At 45.6% G+C, this 16,411-nt stretch overlaps 1 protein-coding gene across 3 annotated transcripts; it reads right to left on the bottom strand.

The window, feature by feature from the left end:
* Positions 1-527: 527 nt before the first annotated feature.
* On the bottom strand, positions 528-14,085 carry LOC125706312 (CTD small phosphatase-like protein 2-A). Of its 3 annotated transcripts, none has more exons than XM_048972960.1 (13): positions 13,877-14,085; positions 7,416-7,624; positions 6,453-6,591; positions 6,063-6,212; positions 5,487-5,720; positions 5,146-5,239; positions 4,898-5,009; positions 3,187-3,273; positions 2,911-2,973; positions 2,682-2,761; positions 2,356-2,482; positions 2,143-2,238; positions 528-1,706 (listed from the first exon to the last, which is right to left on the bottom strand). In XM_048972960.1, the coding sequence occupies exons 2-13, from the start codon at positions 7,599-7,601 to the stop codon at positions 1,641-1,643; spliced, it is 1,434 nt and encodes a 477-aa protein (XP_048828917.1). In that variant the 5' UTR covers positions 7,602-7,624; positions 13,877-14,085; the 3' UTR covers positions 528-1,640. The 3 variants fall into 3 exon arrangements, with proteins under 3 accessions (XP_048828917.1, XP_048828915.1, XP_048828916.1); XM_048972958.1 differs by having other exon boundaries at positions 13,888-14,085; XM_048972959.1 differs by having other exon boundaries at positions 13,892-14,085.
* Between the last annotated feature and the right edge of the window lie 2,326 nt (positions 14,086-16,411).

The raw sequence follows: 16,411 nt of genomic DNA, 5'->3' as shown, positions 1-16,411 counted from the left end.
TCAAATGACCCTGTCATCAATAGGATAAATACTGAATACTACACCAGAGAATGAGACAATCAGGTGGTCATCTCGCCTCAATAAGTGACCAGCGCATGACAGATATCATGTACTCAACTTTTAGATTAAGATGCAGTACAGGAAGGTTTAAACCACCCTGATGCTGCCCAACAGCACGCGGGTGCTGGAGAGAAAAGCGAAGCCTTCCGGAACACAAATGAAGTGGCTCGTTTGTTTCTGGGGGTGAAAGTCTCTTTTATGGGCTACATTTCAGCTCCTTTGTGGATCAGACAATATTGTAGTAGAATCCAAGGAGGTAAATTAGAAATACTGCAAGTCAGACTAGCATATGACAGCATATTCCAGAGTGACTCATACATAACCCAACATCACCCCGTCCACCGCACCTTTGATGAGGTCCGTGCTGCTTAGCACACTTATTATTAGTAAATGCCATGGAAACTTGGAACAGTTTTGCCAAAAATGGCTTAAGCTTAATACAAAGTTTAATAACCCCCCCCCCCCCCCCCAACCCCCACCTTCCACACGCACACACATGCAATCCAAACTAGCTCCCCTGCAAATCACCATGCGGCCCGCAGCGTGTCAAGTGAGCCATCTGCCTGGCGGGGGAGAGCTTTGCAGGGGATCCGGCAGGACTGCTCAGACACAGACTGAAACTTTGAACACATCAGACCAGCAAGTTCAGACTTGCCAAATGAAATCCATCACTGTGGTATAGAAAGCCAGTAATTCTCACCTATAAGGGATATTTTCCTTTCCTACAAAATTATGATTTCTTCCACACTGTGTTTTACAGAATACATTGACAATAACGCAATATCTTAATACAGAAACTACATAAATTCCATTTTTGATTAGACTCTCGGTTTGCCTCCCCTCCCCAATTAAAAAAACCTCTTGCAGGCAGACAAATGCAAGACAACTGCGACGAGGAGGGGAAACCCTAAATCTATTGCCAAAGTGTAATAAAACAAAGCATTTAAAACTAAAAAGGAATGCATGCTGACTCGTCAGCTACGTTAACAGGAGGGAGCTTCAGAAACCTGAATAGGGAAAAATGTGTATAGACACACACACACACACACACCCACACACACACACACACGCAAACACACACACATACACGTGTTTTAACTGGCCGTTTGTGGAGAAATGACTCTGCAGCCAATAAGTGTCAGTGATTCCACTCGAAGCACCAATCGTACGGAAAACAGGCCCCTTCTGCGCAGGGCAGGCCATTTATCGTGGGCAGACGCCTCCGGCACCAACCTTACACTCGTGTGAGACACTGTGGCTGCAGAGGGAAGTAAGAAAGGGCTCCGGGGAGGGGAGAGCCAGTCAAACCGCAGGGTCGCACTTAGGTTCGCCTACAGCTCCCAGGACATTTATACATATATTTATACATTTATCTGTATAAAAGAATTCTATAATTGGGAGGTTATTTCAAAAATGTTTTTGCCTTTTAAAGAAATGTTGGGATCTGAGAGGGAAAATAAAAGTTGTGATGGCAGTCTTGTAACCCGGAGAGTTCTGACATGGCCATGAGTTTGAGCTGAAATATTAGTTTCCATAGCTGTTCCTATGCTGGTCCTTGACGGCAGCCCAGTGCCCTGGGGTCAGTCGGGGGGCAGGAGGTCGTGCAGACGAAAGCGCTCGCGGATGTGTGGACGCACGTCTTCGTTCTGTGGGGCAGAGACACAGCACTCAACACCAGGCGCATGCGAGTCACGATGCTGCACTTTACTGTGGGGTTAACTATGTATGTGTGTGCATGTGTGTGCGTGTGTGTGTGTGTGTGTGTGTGTGTGTATGTACACATTACACTGTGGGGACCACATTTTCAGTTCCCACAAGAGGAAACTCAATTCAATCTGCGAAAAATGCCAGAAGTCTTGTATTATGTTAGGTTACCTATGGTTAAGGTTAGAGCTGAGTAGGGGTTAAGGCTATTATGTTGGGATCGGGGTTTTTCCCCACAGAAATGAAAGGCTGGTCGCTACAAAGATATGAATACAAACATGGCGTGTGTGTGTGTGTGTCATTATAGACAGACGGACACATCTCATCTAGTTCAATGACGTGATGACCACTGAATATCAGCTCAAAAAGAACACGTACCAGTTCAACTAGCTTTTCCAAGAACGGAACCAGTTTCAGGAGCTCATTGTCATTCTTGTCCATGAACCAGCTCTCTATCGGGATCCCGTTGGAAAGCTGACAGGACAGACAGACACGGAGCGCTACGTCATTCACTTCATTCTTAACAAGAGGGAAAAGATAGATGTAGCCGACTCAGGAAGTGTGGAAGGCGTCTAGGCCAGATCGACCTACCTGATAAGCAAAGGCCTGAGGTGAATTGTCGATTATTATGGTCTTTGACAGGTCCCTCCCAAGAATGTTCAGGTCCTTTATGTAATTCCCTTGCACACAGACGCAATGCTCACGAAATAACCGGTGCCTAGAGATCACAATGAAAAGAGTAAGTTACACACTTAAGGGAATTTGGATACATATGGGGAGCATGATCATTCGAATGAACCATCTAGGAAACAGTGCAGAGGCCCATTAACGAGCATCCAGCTGGAATACAATGCAGACCCATGTCCAGCTACAGGAGCCTGCAGCGCTGTGAAGGTCACGATAGTACCTCTACTGACCTGACTAACTGTTTCTTGGGATCCAGGATGTTGAGAAGCTTATCAGCATACACCTTCTTCGAGGCAGTGAAGAGAATGATCTTTGGAAAGAGGTGAACACAGTTCAGAATTATGCGCGCACGCACACACACACACACAACCAACAAACAAACAACAAACAAACAAACGCGTTAACAGAACAGAAAAGCTTGACATCATAAAGGCTGCAGTGCTGCAGCTGGGGGTTTACCTCATAGATCTGAGACATACGTTCAAGAAACTCTCTGAAGAACGGCCTTAACCGCACATACACCTGCACACAAGAAGGAACAAGTCAGGTCTTGCTGTGCCTTTGCCGATCTTGGGCTACTTTGGTTTACAACTGTTTATCTACAGACTGAAACGTGCACTGAAATACACCTGGACACCACATAATGCTACAAACACACAAACCCTAACAAGAACCGCAGCAAGTGAAGGGCCAGCCTGTGTGTCCAGTGCTGGTAAGAAACTGGGCCGCAGGTACCTGGTATATGACGTCTTGAAAGAGCACTGGAAAGGTAAGTGCCGAGTCTTCCAGCTCATTCAAGCTGCAGTGCACCAATGTTTCATCCTGGTAGAGGAGAGGAGAACCGCAATACACATTCATACTATTCTATCCACTACCATACAGTGCTACTTAACTGTCACAACATTTTTACTATGTAGCAATGTTTACTCATTACAGTCAAGAACATAAACATCAACACTGTTTAAGCAAGAAGATGGATGATGAAAATCTGTCTTTGTCACTTGCATCAAATCATAGCACTTACAACATTGCTACACTTTCTCCCAAGGTGACAGACAAATAGCAGGGAAAGTGAAGATTACTATTCTGTCATCTCAAAGAAAAAGAAACACGATCAAAATTGTGATTCTGCAGCTGAACATAACAGACAGACTGAAAGTGACGAGCACAGTCGCATTAACCTAATTAAATCAAGCTTTCACTAAACCGAGGGTGTCACTTCTGCAGCACTCGCACGCACCTCACTCATTTCTACAAACAGCAAAACATGCGGCTGCAACTGAATTCATACAACAGACAAGGTCAGGAGGTTCCGTTTCAGCTGAGAAACCTGATCCAAGCGATTTTAAACGTGGTGTGAATGTGGGTGCCAGACGTAGTGGCTCCTGCATCAGAGACAGACACCCGCTTGGGATTTTCTCACACTATAGTGTGCAGTGTTTACAGAAAGCGATTCAATAAACAGCTCAGTACACGGCGCGTGCAGAAAGGCACAACTAGCCAAAACTTGAAATGGTTCTGGGAGACAAAAGTTGATTATAACTGCTACTGTGTATGCATAGCTAATAGAGTCCACTGTGTATACACATGCAGGCACACGCACGGAAAGTTTAAAGTGGATGAATCAATATTTCCATCAACTAAGAAAAAGCAGAAGAAGCTCTTGTATTTCACTGAAACCAGCAGAGAAGATATTAGCCGATAATCAGCCTGGCGTTACCCCTTCTTCACAAAGAAGCTCTTCCTTCAGCGTCGGCCTAATCATGGCTGCTCACTGCAGGTCGCCTGAGCAGGTCGCCTGAGCAGGTCGCCTGAGCAGGTCGCCTGAGCAGGTCGCCTGAGCAGGTCGCCTGAGCAGGTCGCCTGAGCAGGTCGCCTGAGCAGGTCGCCTGAGCAGGTCGCCTGAGCAGGTCGCCTGAGCAGGTCGCCTGAGCAGGTCGCCTGAGCAGGTCGCCTGAGCAGGTCGCCTGAGCAGCAATGAGAGAACGAGGCTCCCGCCACAGCAAAATCGCTATTTTTAGACTGAGTCCCGGGGGCATTCAAAAGCACACCAAGACAGCTGCTGAAGGTGCCTTTGTTTTCATTTGGGAAGTTATCACCATCGTTGATTACTGACTGAAAAACAGAACTGAACCATCTATGATTCAGACAGTGGGTGTTTGAAATCAGAGGTGGAAATTCCAGGTCCAGAAAGTAAAAATCCAGTCCAAGATTTTGCTTCAACCAAGCAGCTGCATCCTCCGTGTCTGTGACTCTATACTCAAATGGTTGGTTGAAACAAAATCTTGGACTGGATTTTTACTTTCTGGACCTGGAATTTCCACCTCCGTTTGAAATAATGTGTTTGATATTTGCATCAATGGCGACTGAAGAAAAGCGACTGGCAGGAAACCCTGACCAAAGTGGAAAAAGCGCAAAGAATTAAAAAAAATTTTTGTCAACTGACCAGGTCGAGGACGAGGGAGAATTCCGGTGTGCTGCGGGTCTTCAAAGGGAGTGCCGGCTTGCGTGTGAGCTGCTCCTCCGTAAGGGGGGGAACGTGTTTGATGAAGAAATACCTGAAGAGTGCAAATCAGAGCAGGGCTGAGGAAGAGTCAGCAAAGGGAGGTAGTGGGGAAGAGCACCCTGCATACTGCTATGTTATAGCTGCCTGCTCTGAGGATGGATCCTAGACTGTAAGGGAGCTGCACTCACGGGTCAAAGACCTCCCAGTCCTCCTCGTATGTCCCCTCAGTTGGAACTGGGGGGGGGATTTCGGAGTAGCCACTGTCTGTGGTGGACCCAGGGGCTGGAAACAGGATGGAAGGAAGATGATGAAATATCAGAAACCCAAAGCCAAGGTGAACGCAACTGAAAATTTTCCATGGCTCCTACAGTGTTACTGAAAACCAACTATTTCCAGAAGTTAATTGAGTTTGGGCTGATAATACAAACAAGAATTAAAACCAACGAACGTCGCCACAAACACTAGTCACACAGAAAGATAAACTGGCAGGTGCCTGCCTGGATTTCACTCTTGCATCATCAGGACATACCAGTAAGGGGCGGCAGGTCGGAGCCAGTTACAATCTCCCCTTCCTCAACAGCGCCATCAGGAGGGGGTCGCAGGGCTAGGGGCAGGGGCTGGCTGGCGGGGTAGAGGGAGATGCCTGAGGCCTCCCTGGACGTAGCTGTGCTGGTGGGGGTCTCCTCTCCCTGCTCCATGTCCAGCTGCTTGACGATCTCCTCGGCTTCCACGGCTTGACCGGGGGAATCTGAGCCAGAGGTTCCTGAAGGAGGGGGTCACGCATTTATCTCACCACTGCGATCCTGCCAGCCAGGAAGTGAGCATGCCATTCACAGGGATCCTGTCTTGCACCAAGCATGAAGGACATGAGCAGGTCAGGTTTTTCTCCAGCAAACAGAAGGACAGAACTCCTTCCATTCCAAATCCTGAGCTTAACTACGCCTGCACATCCGTTAGCGCCTGCGTGGCGTGATCCGGGGCCTGTAGCACCCTGCCGGTTAGTCCGGGTGACCGCAGAAGCCAAGGGCTCCTAGAAACTTCCAGACCAAACTGTAAGGACGATGCACCTTCTGTACAACTCAAGGACCTTCAGGGCAAACTTTACCATTTTTATTGGCAGGAGAGAAGAAGTTGAAGACTGGGGAGAAGATGGTTCCCAGCAGAGTGGTTCGAGGGGGGCTGCTGACAGCCTCTGCAGCCTCCTGCAGCCGGCCGTTGGGCTTCATTGGCTTTCCTGTGCCATGGTTGATGGCATCTGAGGGTCAGAGCATGAAAACGAGTCCTTACTAATATTATATAAAGCAGAACATGCATAATATTCATTAGTCCTTAAACATGTGCATCTCCACCCTGCCCTCTCCCCATCATGAGAGGCTCCTCTTACAGAAATGTGAAAGTCTGAGCACTTACACATTCAACAGATAAAGCCATTTGTGCTCATGAGACTGGTCTGTATTTAATTGTATAAATAACTACGCCACGGATGGAAGCTCACCTCCGTTCACAGGGCCTCTACGGCGTACCCTGGGAGCGCCTCTGCTCAGGGGGTCTGGCGTCTGGGGCGTGGACGAGATCAGTCCGCCATCCAGGCTGCGGTCGATGCAGCTCCTCTTGGCTGGGTTCTCCAGCTCCACCTCGAGGGACAGCGCAGGGCCTGCAGTTAGTGCTCCGATGGCTCCCAGTATGTAGGAGCTCTAGGCAGCATTAGGTCATTTTTTCCATGGCTAAAATTCTCATGTGAGGCTATACACTGAAAAGGAGCATCATTTAAAAAGCACCAATACCTTCAAAGAACAGCATGTGACCAAGGCCCACCCAGGCCAAACATCCAGCGAGAAAAGTGACCTGCAGTCACTCTCACAGCATACAGTGTGATGTAAAATGAATTGCCATAGTGAATATAATTTGCCTCTACACACGTAAACTAAGAAAATTAGCATATTTTAGTGGGCACAGAAGGATTACGTATGTATGACTGAAAGAAAGATTTATTCTGCCTTAGGTTCTATGTGCAATGAAGCGGTTCTTGCACGGGCATACACACAAGCCTCTGGCTCTGCCCATTTGTACAGCTGGGTATTCAGGTCATGTATTTTTGGTCAAGGGTACATTATCAAGACTGGGTCTAACTTAACTGGAATCTTTCAGTCACAAATGCAGTTCTTTAACCATTAAGTTCGCTACTCTCTAAGATCTCAGTCTGACACGTTACTGCACATTGGTTCTATCTAATCGTGCACTTCATCACTACACGGCTATTCTAGAACCACAGCTATTCTTAGAAACTGGCTACAGTTCCCAGACATGCAGCTGCATGCCCAACAGAACACGAAACCCGGTTCTGAAACGCGGGCCTGGATCACAGCTTTGGAACATTGAAAGACTTGGACGCGACTTATTTCCAGAAATTCTAACTATGCTTAGGAGGCATGGCTGCTGCCATTACGGGTATATGTACCTTGACAGTGTTTCCTCGAATGAATTTCTTTATGGTGGAAAGGAGCCCTGCATCACTCTTCTGCACCACCCCCCCACCTGCTGGTGTGCACACGTCCACTTCCGAATGTCTCCGCTTGGTCCGGGATGGACGGGGCGTATGTACAGGGCTTGGCTGCTGAGAAGCCTTACGCATTCTCAGCCTCATTGTACTGACCGTCACATGTAAGACTGTAGAAGGGAGGAGAATGAGGAGACAGATCAAAGTTCAAGGTGTAGGCAGAACGGGTACGGAAAGCATGAGAATTCGTACAGATAACGGTGCGTTCACAAAAGCAACGACGGCAGCTAATTCTCCCAAATCTTCACAGATATCTTGCATAAGAAAAAAAAAAAAGTACAAAAGTTGTAAAAGCAAGTACTGACAGGTCTATTTTAAAATAGATAACTGGAAAAATAAAAATGAAGCATGCAGGCTTCAATAAAAGCAGTACAGAAAATCGAGTGGTGTAAAGAATTTAGGCTTTAAAGAACAGGCCTCCAAATATAAAAATGCACATAGGAATGTGTGGCGTACATCACTGTGCATGACTGATGAAGCGTTTTAATTAACTGAACACTTTCCAGGAAGGTGACAGCAATGTTGTGCCATGGCTGAAAACCCCCTCTGAAGCATTTTTCCTGAATCGTTGTTGCCATCTGTGTTGCAAATGTTTCTGCGATAGATTCTCTCATACATCAGTTTTTGCCAATGGTTTTTTTTTTCTAAGGCAAAAAAAATTCCTAAAAGAAGCCACAGGACATGCCCCGCCCCCACCGCTGTGGCTTACGCAACAGCACTGGCTGGGAGCGCTGAGACACATGCAGGACCTGTCAGGACAGCAGCCAGTGAGCACCGCACCAACTCTCCATACGCACTCAGCACGCGGTCCTCTCACCCAGCTCATGCATCTTTTACAGAGGCGCTCATCTGTTTCACATTTGCAACCTTACACGAAACGTCAACTGGTCCAGTTGTACCAAACAAACCCTTATTCAAGTGCAGCAAGCTTTAATAGCATATTTTGATAAAAGGCATTTACAATAACCATGCAAACGTCTGGCATACCTGTGTTCATCAAAACAAATAAAACATTTTTAAATCGCCTCACAGTGATGGCCTCCGTGATTTTCACAAGTGGCTCCCCAATTCAGGCGAGATTGAAAAGCTCTGCTTTACATCACATATATAAATGCAGATTTCTATTACAGGGAAACCTGATGAAAAGTTAAGCCCATTTCATGTTGGTTTTCTATCTGATATGGTTACTAGCCTAAAAACATTTCCATCACCTGTGTACACAGCGCTGGCTTAACCTCAGTGAAAACCTCTTTTACGTAATTTATCCAGAACACTGGGATTTCAGAAGCTGGTAACTAACACTAAGCGAGTTCTAGTGAGTTTTGTTCATGAACTGTTGTCTGCCTCGCACACTATAGCACAGAGAATGTTCCAAAGCTATAGGTCAAGCCGTGAGTCATACAAGGACTAAGCCTGCACTGGTTAGCTTGTTTTCTCATTCCAGTGTTGGGGATGGCCGTCTGCTCAAATGGGTAACAGATGTGGAGAAACGAGACAGGCCCATACAGCAGAGCATCAACGCAGTCGGCCGAGAGTCTGAACTGGCGCCCTTTACTGAAGCCAAGGAACTGGTGGGATACAGGGGGACAAAACACTAAAACGAATCCCGAAAGCTATAGCTTAAGAGGGCCATCGCAGGAGCCACCGATTTGGTGGTGTTGGAAAACAGTCCCAGCTCACAAACCTGTACGTTAACATTCACTTATTGTTTACAGCTAGTGGTTTTATCCATGTATTAAGCTCATAGCTTTCCATCCATCCAGCCATCTCCCAAACCACTTATCCTTCTGGGTCGCGGGGAGTCCAGAGCCTATCCTGGAAGCCAGCTCATAGCTTTCTGATAGTCCAATAACTTAAGCCATACACTGCCCTACGGGAGCAAGCGGGGGCGAAAGCAGAACATCTGAACCCACTGACAAAACTTAACCTTGCCCCCTCCCACTCACACCCAATTTTATGTATACATTTCACGTTTTCAAGGGCCCCTGTCAAGTAAAAAGGCCCCCAAAATCTGCCAGGGTATCCATGCCCCTCCAGTGCCCCTGGGTGCAAGTGAATGAGATTGCGAGTTAATGCACGTAAAGCATGCAACATGCAGCTTATCCCCTAGCTGATACTGCATTTTAGAGATGCTTCAACCAACAGAAATGTTAAAGCCAACCATACACTATAATTCTCTCCACTATATAAACAGCTGAGGCTGGCCCGTCATCAATTCCCATCTGCCAAACATGCCTATTAACAAAGGAAAATGCATTAGTTGTGAACTTGGGAAAGAGTGACATGGCTTGTTGAATTTCACTGTACAATGGGGGGGGGAAAACAAACCCCAGAGTACACATCAGTATTCACAACCAGCAGTCAGCTGCTACAACCTCAGTGTTTACTGCTTTGCGAGCGTCACTAGCACTGCAAGTCTGTATGGCTACAAACACACATACCACAGAGATCTGTCGTCCCAGAGTAACTTAAGGTCATTTTTCTTAAAGTTCGAGGAAGAAATTCCCCACATATCTCAGAATGCATTCGGCAAAACCTTTTGTTCACCTTGCCACTTTAAAAGTATAGTCTTGAATATAAAGATATGGTTTAAAAGTTTACCACACATTTACAAATGTATGCAGCCAGCACACCTGCTAAACACTGCCAACAATTAACATGCATCACAAATACAGAGAGACAGGCTACATGCAAAGGATAATCCAAAGCAATGCCAAGACCCAAACGAAAATATCTCCAGTAGGGAGAAGTCTGAGAATACTGCATGCTGGACCTATGGGACAGTGCTGTGAGTCTGAGTGAGAGAGAAAAAAAACGCAGCTTCCTGAACTGAGGACAAGGTGACCAACACGCCAGGATTCAGATAGACAATCTATTCCAAAGACAAGCAGGGAAATAGGAATAATCACCTGGGTATAACAAAGCCTAAATCGGCCATCTCAGATTCTCAACCAATACACTGCAAATTGGGTAAATATTTCACATTACATTTGCAGAATTAATGCACAACATACACATTCTATCACCACCTCCACTGTTAATCACAACCCACATGGTTTATCCATTATCATCTCAAACACGCATCAACACAAATTTGGCCAAACTGAACACCCATGAGGGAACAGGAAAGCAGTTTACAGTAACTCTGGCCAAGCGAGGCGATGGTAGCCCACCCTCAAAATACCGCATGCAGGACAAGGCAATCATGGGTAACAGGGAGGGGAAACCAAGCACAGAAGCAGGCAGCAGCTTTGTTGCCTTCCGAGTCTCTTCCCCTGTCTATTTTTACCGACAAGAGGTATGACTCATACACAGCTCCCAACATACACTGCCACGCACAACCATGCCTAGCTCTCCTCAAACTCCCAACTCGTTATTGTGATGAAACAAAAAAAACATGTTTAAGTTCACAGAAGAGACCTCAGATGGTTCTCTCTTCCTCCGGTTACACCACCAGATCTGTTTTTCTTAAATTACAACCAGCTGTTGCATATGCACAGTAGAAAGAGGACACTCTCTCTCCCTCAGTCACTCGGTCATGCTTTCTCTCCCTCTCTCTCTCATTCCCCCCTCAGACACACTCCTCTTATATGGTATTTGGTGGACAAAGAGTAGCAATACTTTCCCCTAGGCCTTTCCCCTGCCGACTAATTACAGTTAAAGCAGAGATTCAACAGTATCCTGAAATCACTTGTAGGCTAACCAGATAATGGCGAAATGTACCCAGAAAGCTTGCAGCCATATGGATTCATTCATGTGGGGGAATTAATTTTCATTTTAATAGAAAATATGTATGTAAAAACCTGGCATAAAATTAGGTTCTTTCCCTAAGGTTTGGATTATTATAGATACTTTATTACTCAAATGCTTTTAAAAATTTTTAAAGGCGACAGTCGCTACACAAGATCCCAACTGTTGAATTCTGACAGCTACCCAAAAAACTGTAGAGAATCCCTTTATTATTAACCCGTGTGACAAGGATAATGCACTAAACCCAACAACCTATACAAGTTTTGGGGTATAATGTATATTGCACACATACAAGTAAGTTATGGACAAAATATAATCACAAGCGTCATGAGCGAAATCTCATATCCATTGTTGGGAACTGAAATAAAATTAAATGTTATGCAAGGGTTTTCGAACTGTTATTACTACATTAACTAAAAAGTAACGGCTATTAATTTTTAGGCTGATACACACAACTTAAAGGTACAGGCAGCCCAGGAGCAAAGAAAAACATCAAATGAAATCATACTGCGAATTCACTGCAAATCCAATCGATTAACTAACCCCCAACTTTCACCAGAAGGGAAGGAGACACACCTTTATCATTTCCAAGGAGAACTAGCTCATCTAACTGCTAACAGAGTGACACCCACCTGTCAGAGAGGAGTCACTGCACTGCGAGGGAAATCAGAAAATAGTGTAAGCTGAGGTGGCATTTAAGATTCAAAACCATAAATATTCAAACTGCATCAAAAGGTGGTTACCCTTAAACAAGAGCTATATGCTGCATGCAAGTAATAAAAGGACATCTATAAAATAATGTTTGCAGGGTACATGCAAACTAGCATTCTTAAATGCAATTTTGGAGAATAGTTTCATTTTAGGAGAGTTATACCAAATTGGTGGCAATACAGGAAATCATCATTTAGAGCAGATTGCCAAAGGACCAAGCTCTAAAATTTATTATTATTTTTTTTTTTAAATACTGCAGTTAACTTAACACACACTGTAAATTACATCCTAACACTCACATTTCACCTAAGCCTCGGGGACACATGTATTCAGTTCTAAAATAGTTGTTCTATACTTCATCAATTCAGCACAGGGAAAAAGCAGGTTCACACCAGATACTGCTCTTGCAACACTGGCGTGGCCAAAAGTTCAGAAAACATTGATCTGTCCATTTTTACCAAAGGGGTGCTCTGCACTGACCTTTGAAAAATTAAGAATCCCAAAGTTCTCATGCTGAATTAAGTCTCCTCACTCAATATCCAGCATAACATAACACAAAGTTCTTGTCAGCTGAACAAAATTCTACAACTGAAGTGGGTAAAATAGACATCTCTCCACCACGAAGTTTTTAACAATTTGAAGCGTCAGTAAAGGTGACTTTTCTCCCCATCTGTGCCGACACAAAGGTCTAGCTTAATAAAACTGATCCCTAACCATCTGACAGCAGCTTGCCCGCGAAGAGGCCGCTGTGTATCTTGAAGTTTTAAATCATGCATCGTGACCTAAACTGCTGTTAAGATTATTTACGGAGCGGCCACGCTGCCCCCGCATAGCTGTCTGCGTTTTACCGGTGCGGATAGGTACAAGCTGGCCGACAGCTGTCACATTTATGCGCTGCACACAAAATCACAGGGATATAATCGGCAAAGTTTCAGGAAAAATAAGACTTCCAAGATAAACACTCCTTTATATGGTGATTTCAGTGGAAGTGCGAGCAAGCTGAGACAAAGAGCAACGCCCCCTGTATAATAAAACGGCACGAAGGCTGGAACCCCACGAAGCATTTCGCGCAGGACAACGGATTGCGGTGACAAATATCAAGCTCGGGGATAAATCAGACTTCACCGAAAGGCACACGATCTCCCGGCGTGAGAGCGCCCACACCCCCGTCTGGACACACATCCCGGCCCTAAGGGCGCTGTAATCCCCGTGAGTCGGCGCGCTAGCCTTAGCCTGCTTCCGCAGAATTAGCTACAAGCCCGAGAGGTGAAAGGGGCGGGGAGGGGGGGGGGGGTAGGGGAATCCGGCGTGACTGTACTCAAGCCCGGGGCGGGAGGTGGAAAACAAGGCCACGGCCTAAGAAGGCTGTGTTTTTACCTACTCATGGTGGTCCTTGGGGTTAAGGCGAGCGCTCACATCGAGGTTTCGGGTTCACACAGCTGACATTGGCGATCACAGCCGGCCGACAGTCAAGTTTTCAGATTCTCAGAAAACGGCAGAACAGAAGTTCCCAATCACCTTACTACCCAGCCAACCATCATCCGTTAACTAGTTCGTGGGACCGAGTATTATTAACGGCGCATCACATTTTTATTAATTACCTTTCTGTTAAAATGGGAGCGGTATTATGATCAGTGGAGGACCGACAGATTTGGACCGCGAGCTAGTGGCAAACACCACTGACACTGGTGTCTGTGTGTATACGGATTAAAAACACTGCCAAGAACCCTTCCCTGATTCGGACGGCATGTGTCGGGAGTCCCGGAGTCACTCCGAACTATGCCGACATTTGTGAGGCGCGCGCCAGCCGATTTCCAACCCACCGCCAGCGCCGTTACGCTGGTAAATATTTATTTCTACGACAGCCGCATTCCCTCACACCGAGAGCGGCGCTAATCTACCTCGGACGTACTTGCCGAAAGAAGCGATGTTTTCTTGCCGGGGCGACTGTGCTTGCCGGGGCGGCGAGGACCACAGCGGAGTCGGCCGCCGTCTCTTAGCGTCTCTGGTGGGTTATATTCGAGGAGTGTGCACCCAGCTCTCCGCGGCACCTCCGGACGCCATTTCCCGCCTCCTTACTGCCTGTGGACGGCAGAGACCCGGATGAAGAGGGAACGCGCACTCGCGCGCGCGCCCCCGCGGACCCCTACCGCGCGCCCCCTGCCTATACAAACAAAACAACATGGAGCATGTGACGTAGCTCGGTGGGACGTAGTGTTGATCTTAATGTCATTGATTAGAACAAATTTAAATCCTGTAAATGCGAAAATCGGAAGTGGGTTGGTTTGCTTGGACGTTAAAGCGCGACACGGTTATGTGAGGGTTATTCTTCACACCAGCCTTTCATTGATTTATATAGTGGAGCATAACAGAACTGTAGGACTGTCCGCAGGTACCACGGCCACCTACAAGCAAGCACCGTAAAATATGGCAATATTTAAAAAGACACACATTCCCATGCGAGATACGTATATGGTAATATATTCAAGTATACGCATAATATGCAAACTCCTACATGCCTTGTCTTTTTGTACAAATATGTTCATCGGGCAGTGCTTCATTATATTGTTTTGTATTAAAAACAACCTAATGACAAGGATCCAGGTAATGTTCGCATAAAGGAGGATTTCACCAGTACAGTCAAGGCACAATGGAAATGAATGGGGGGAAACGGTGGTCGCCATGGCGATGTGTTCTGAAAGCTCCAGACGGTATAGTATGAGTGCTGCAGAACCGAGATACATTTTTAAATTTCACATCTATTTTTATGATTTTTTAAGTGTACCCCGACACATATGATTCATGAAACGTGGTTCTATCCATTATTTTTGTTCATAAATCAAACGGTTACCCTCGTGTAAAATCCATTTTAACAGTACCCAAGTCCAATTTAACAGTTAAAATGAAAATAAGACATCCACAATAGTGTAAAAGTAAAAATCGGTATATTCGTAACGAGGAAAACAGGGTCCTAAGTGTGCAGTAGAAGAGAGCGCTCCGGATCTTGGTTTATGATATTTCAAATCCCCTGACAGCGTGGGACTGGTGTGAAACCAGACCATATGCGCACTGAGCAAATTTGGCTTACATTTGTGTGATTTGCATGGCAAATTATTGCGCAATTGAGTAATGACGATTGGTTATTAATGCTCACATGGCATTTGTGAAATCCGGCATTCAATAAGTCAGAATAGCTCAGACGCCCCTGCGATTCAACGGACGCATTTCACGGCTCAATGCAGAATAGTTACTAATTTTCTCTACCAGATAATACAAAAAAAATCAAAACAACAATCACTGCCAAACCTCCGGTTAAAACTGGAAGATCCTCGTTTCAAACCTACTTTGTAAAGGCTGAGTAATTCACCTGCACGTTTGCTCTTGCAAATTGGTGCCGACTGTAATATTTCTGCATTCGAAGTAAGCAAAGTGCTGACTCTAGCTAAAGCCGAAGTATACATTTCTAATAGCGTCATAGCGGAATTTCCAGTAGGTGTTAAGCGTTTCGCATAATTTATATAATGTACCACTCTAAATATGAAATAGTAGCTATACTGTAGCAATCTCCAACGCTAGTTAAAACTTTGAGGACACCTGGCTTGAAATCATTATCTTTACTATGGACTTTATACACTATGGTGACAGGCCATGAAGTTAGTTGCAGACTGAAGCAAGATTTGAAATAGGACCAACCTTCGTGTCACACCAAGAGGGAGTGTGCAGATATGGGCGTAAACTCTAACCATCCCCACCTTAGTGTCTCTGAGCAATCAGGACACTTTCACTATAAAGCGGATAAACATCAAAAGTGCCCATGCTTATTTTCAACAAGATGCACATCTTAATTGTACTACGAAGTTGCACGTCTGCAGTTTCGCCTGGAGCACCAGACGCAAACAGCGTGAACATCTACGGCCATCGCTATCGACTGTGGCCCTTCAGAGGGGAATCAGATGCAGCATTGGACAGATTCGATTGCTCACCAGGCAGTATCTCATGTACAGAAAGCAAATTGTACTACATGTACTTTAAACAGACAGCTGGTATTTGGTTTTCAAAAAGTCACTTGGGAGTGACCATGAAATATCGACTGAGAAATCTCATTAAGGCAGCCGCACCCCAAATCATTCCCCTTTCTATTTGAACACATTATACATCTTGATATTCATCTTTAACAGAAGCCCCACGACATCTTCCGGCTCTTCCTCTATAATTTCCCATAAATCTTTCGTGCTGTAACAGGACAGCCACCTGGAGAACATATGACACTGTCACCAGCTGACCATATTGTGCTAGAAATGATCAGTTCATCACAGGGAGCACAAAGGAGTGTCTGGTGTCAGATTATGCTACATGTAAACATAAGAGATGTATAACATTCATGAATTTTGGTGGACTCTCCCTTACTGGAAAGTCTGCTTTTCCCAGGAGACTAG

This window comes from Brienomyrus brachyistius, chromosome 13, assembly GCF_023856365.1.
Source record: "Brienomyrus brachyistius isolate T26 chromosome 13, BBRACH_0.4, whole genome shotgun sequence".
In the NCBI taxonomy this organism is placed as follows: domain Eukaryota; kingdom Metazoa; phylum Chordata; class Actinopteri; order Osteoglossiformes; family Mormyridae; genus Brienomyrus; species Brienomyrus brachyistius.
The sequence above is the reverse complement of the archived record's forward strand: the minus strand, read 5'-3'. Positions and strand labels throughout refer to the sequence as shown.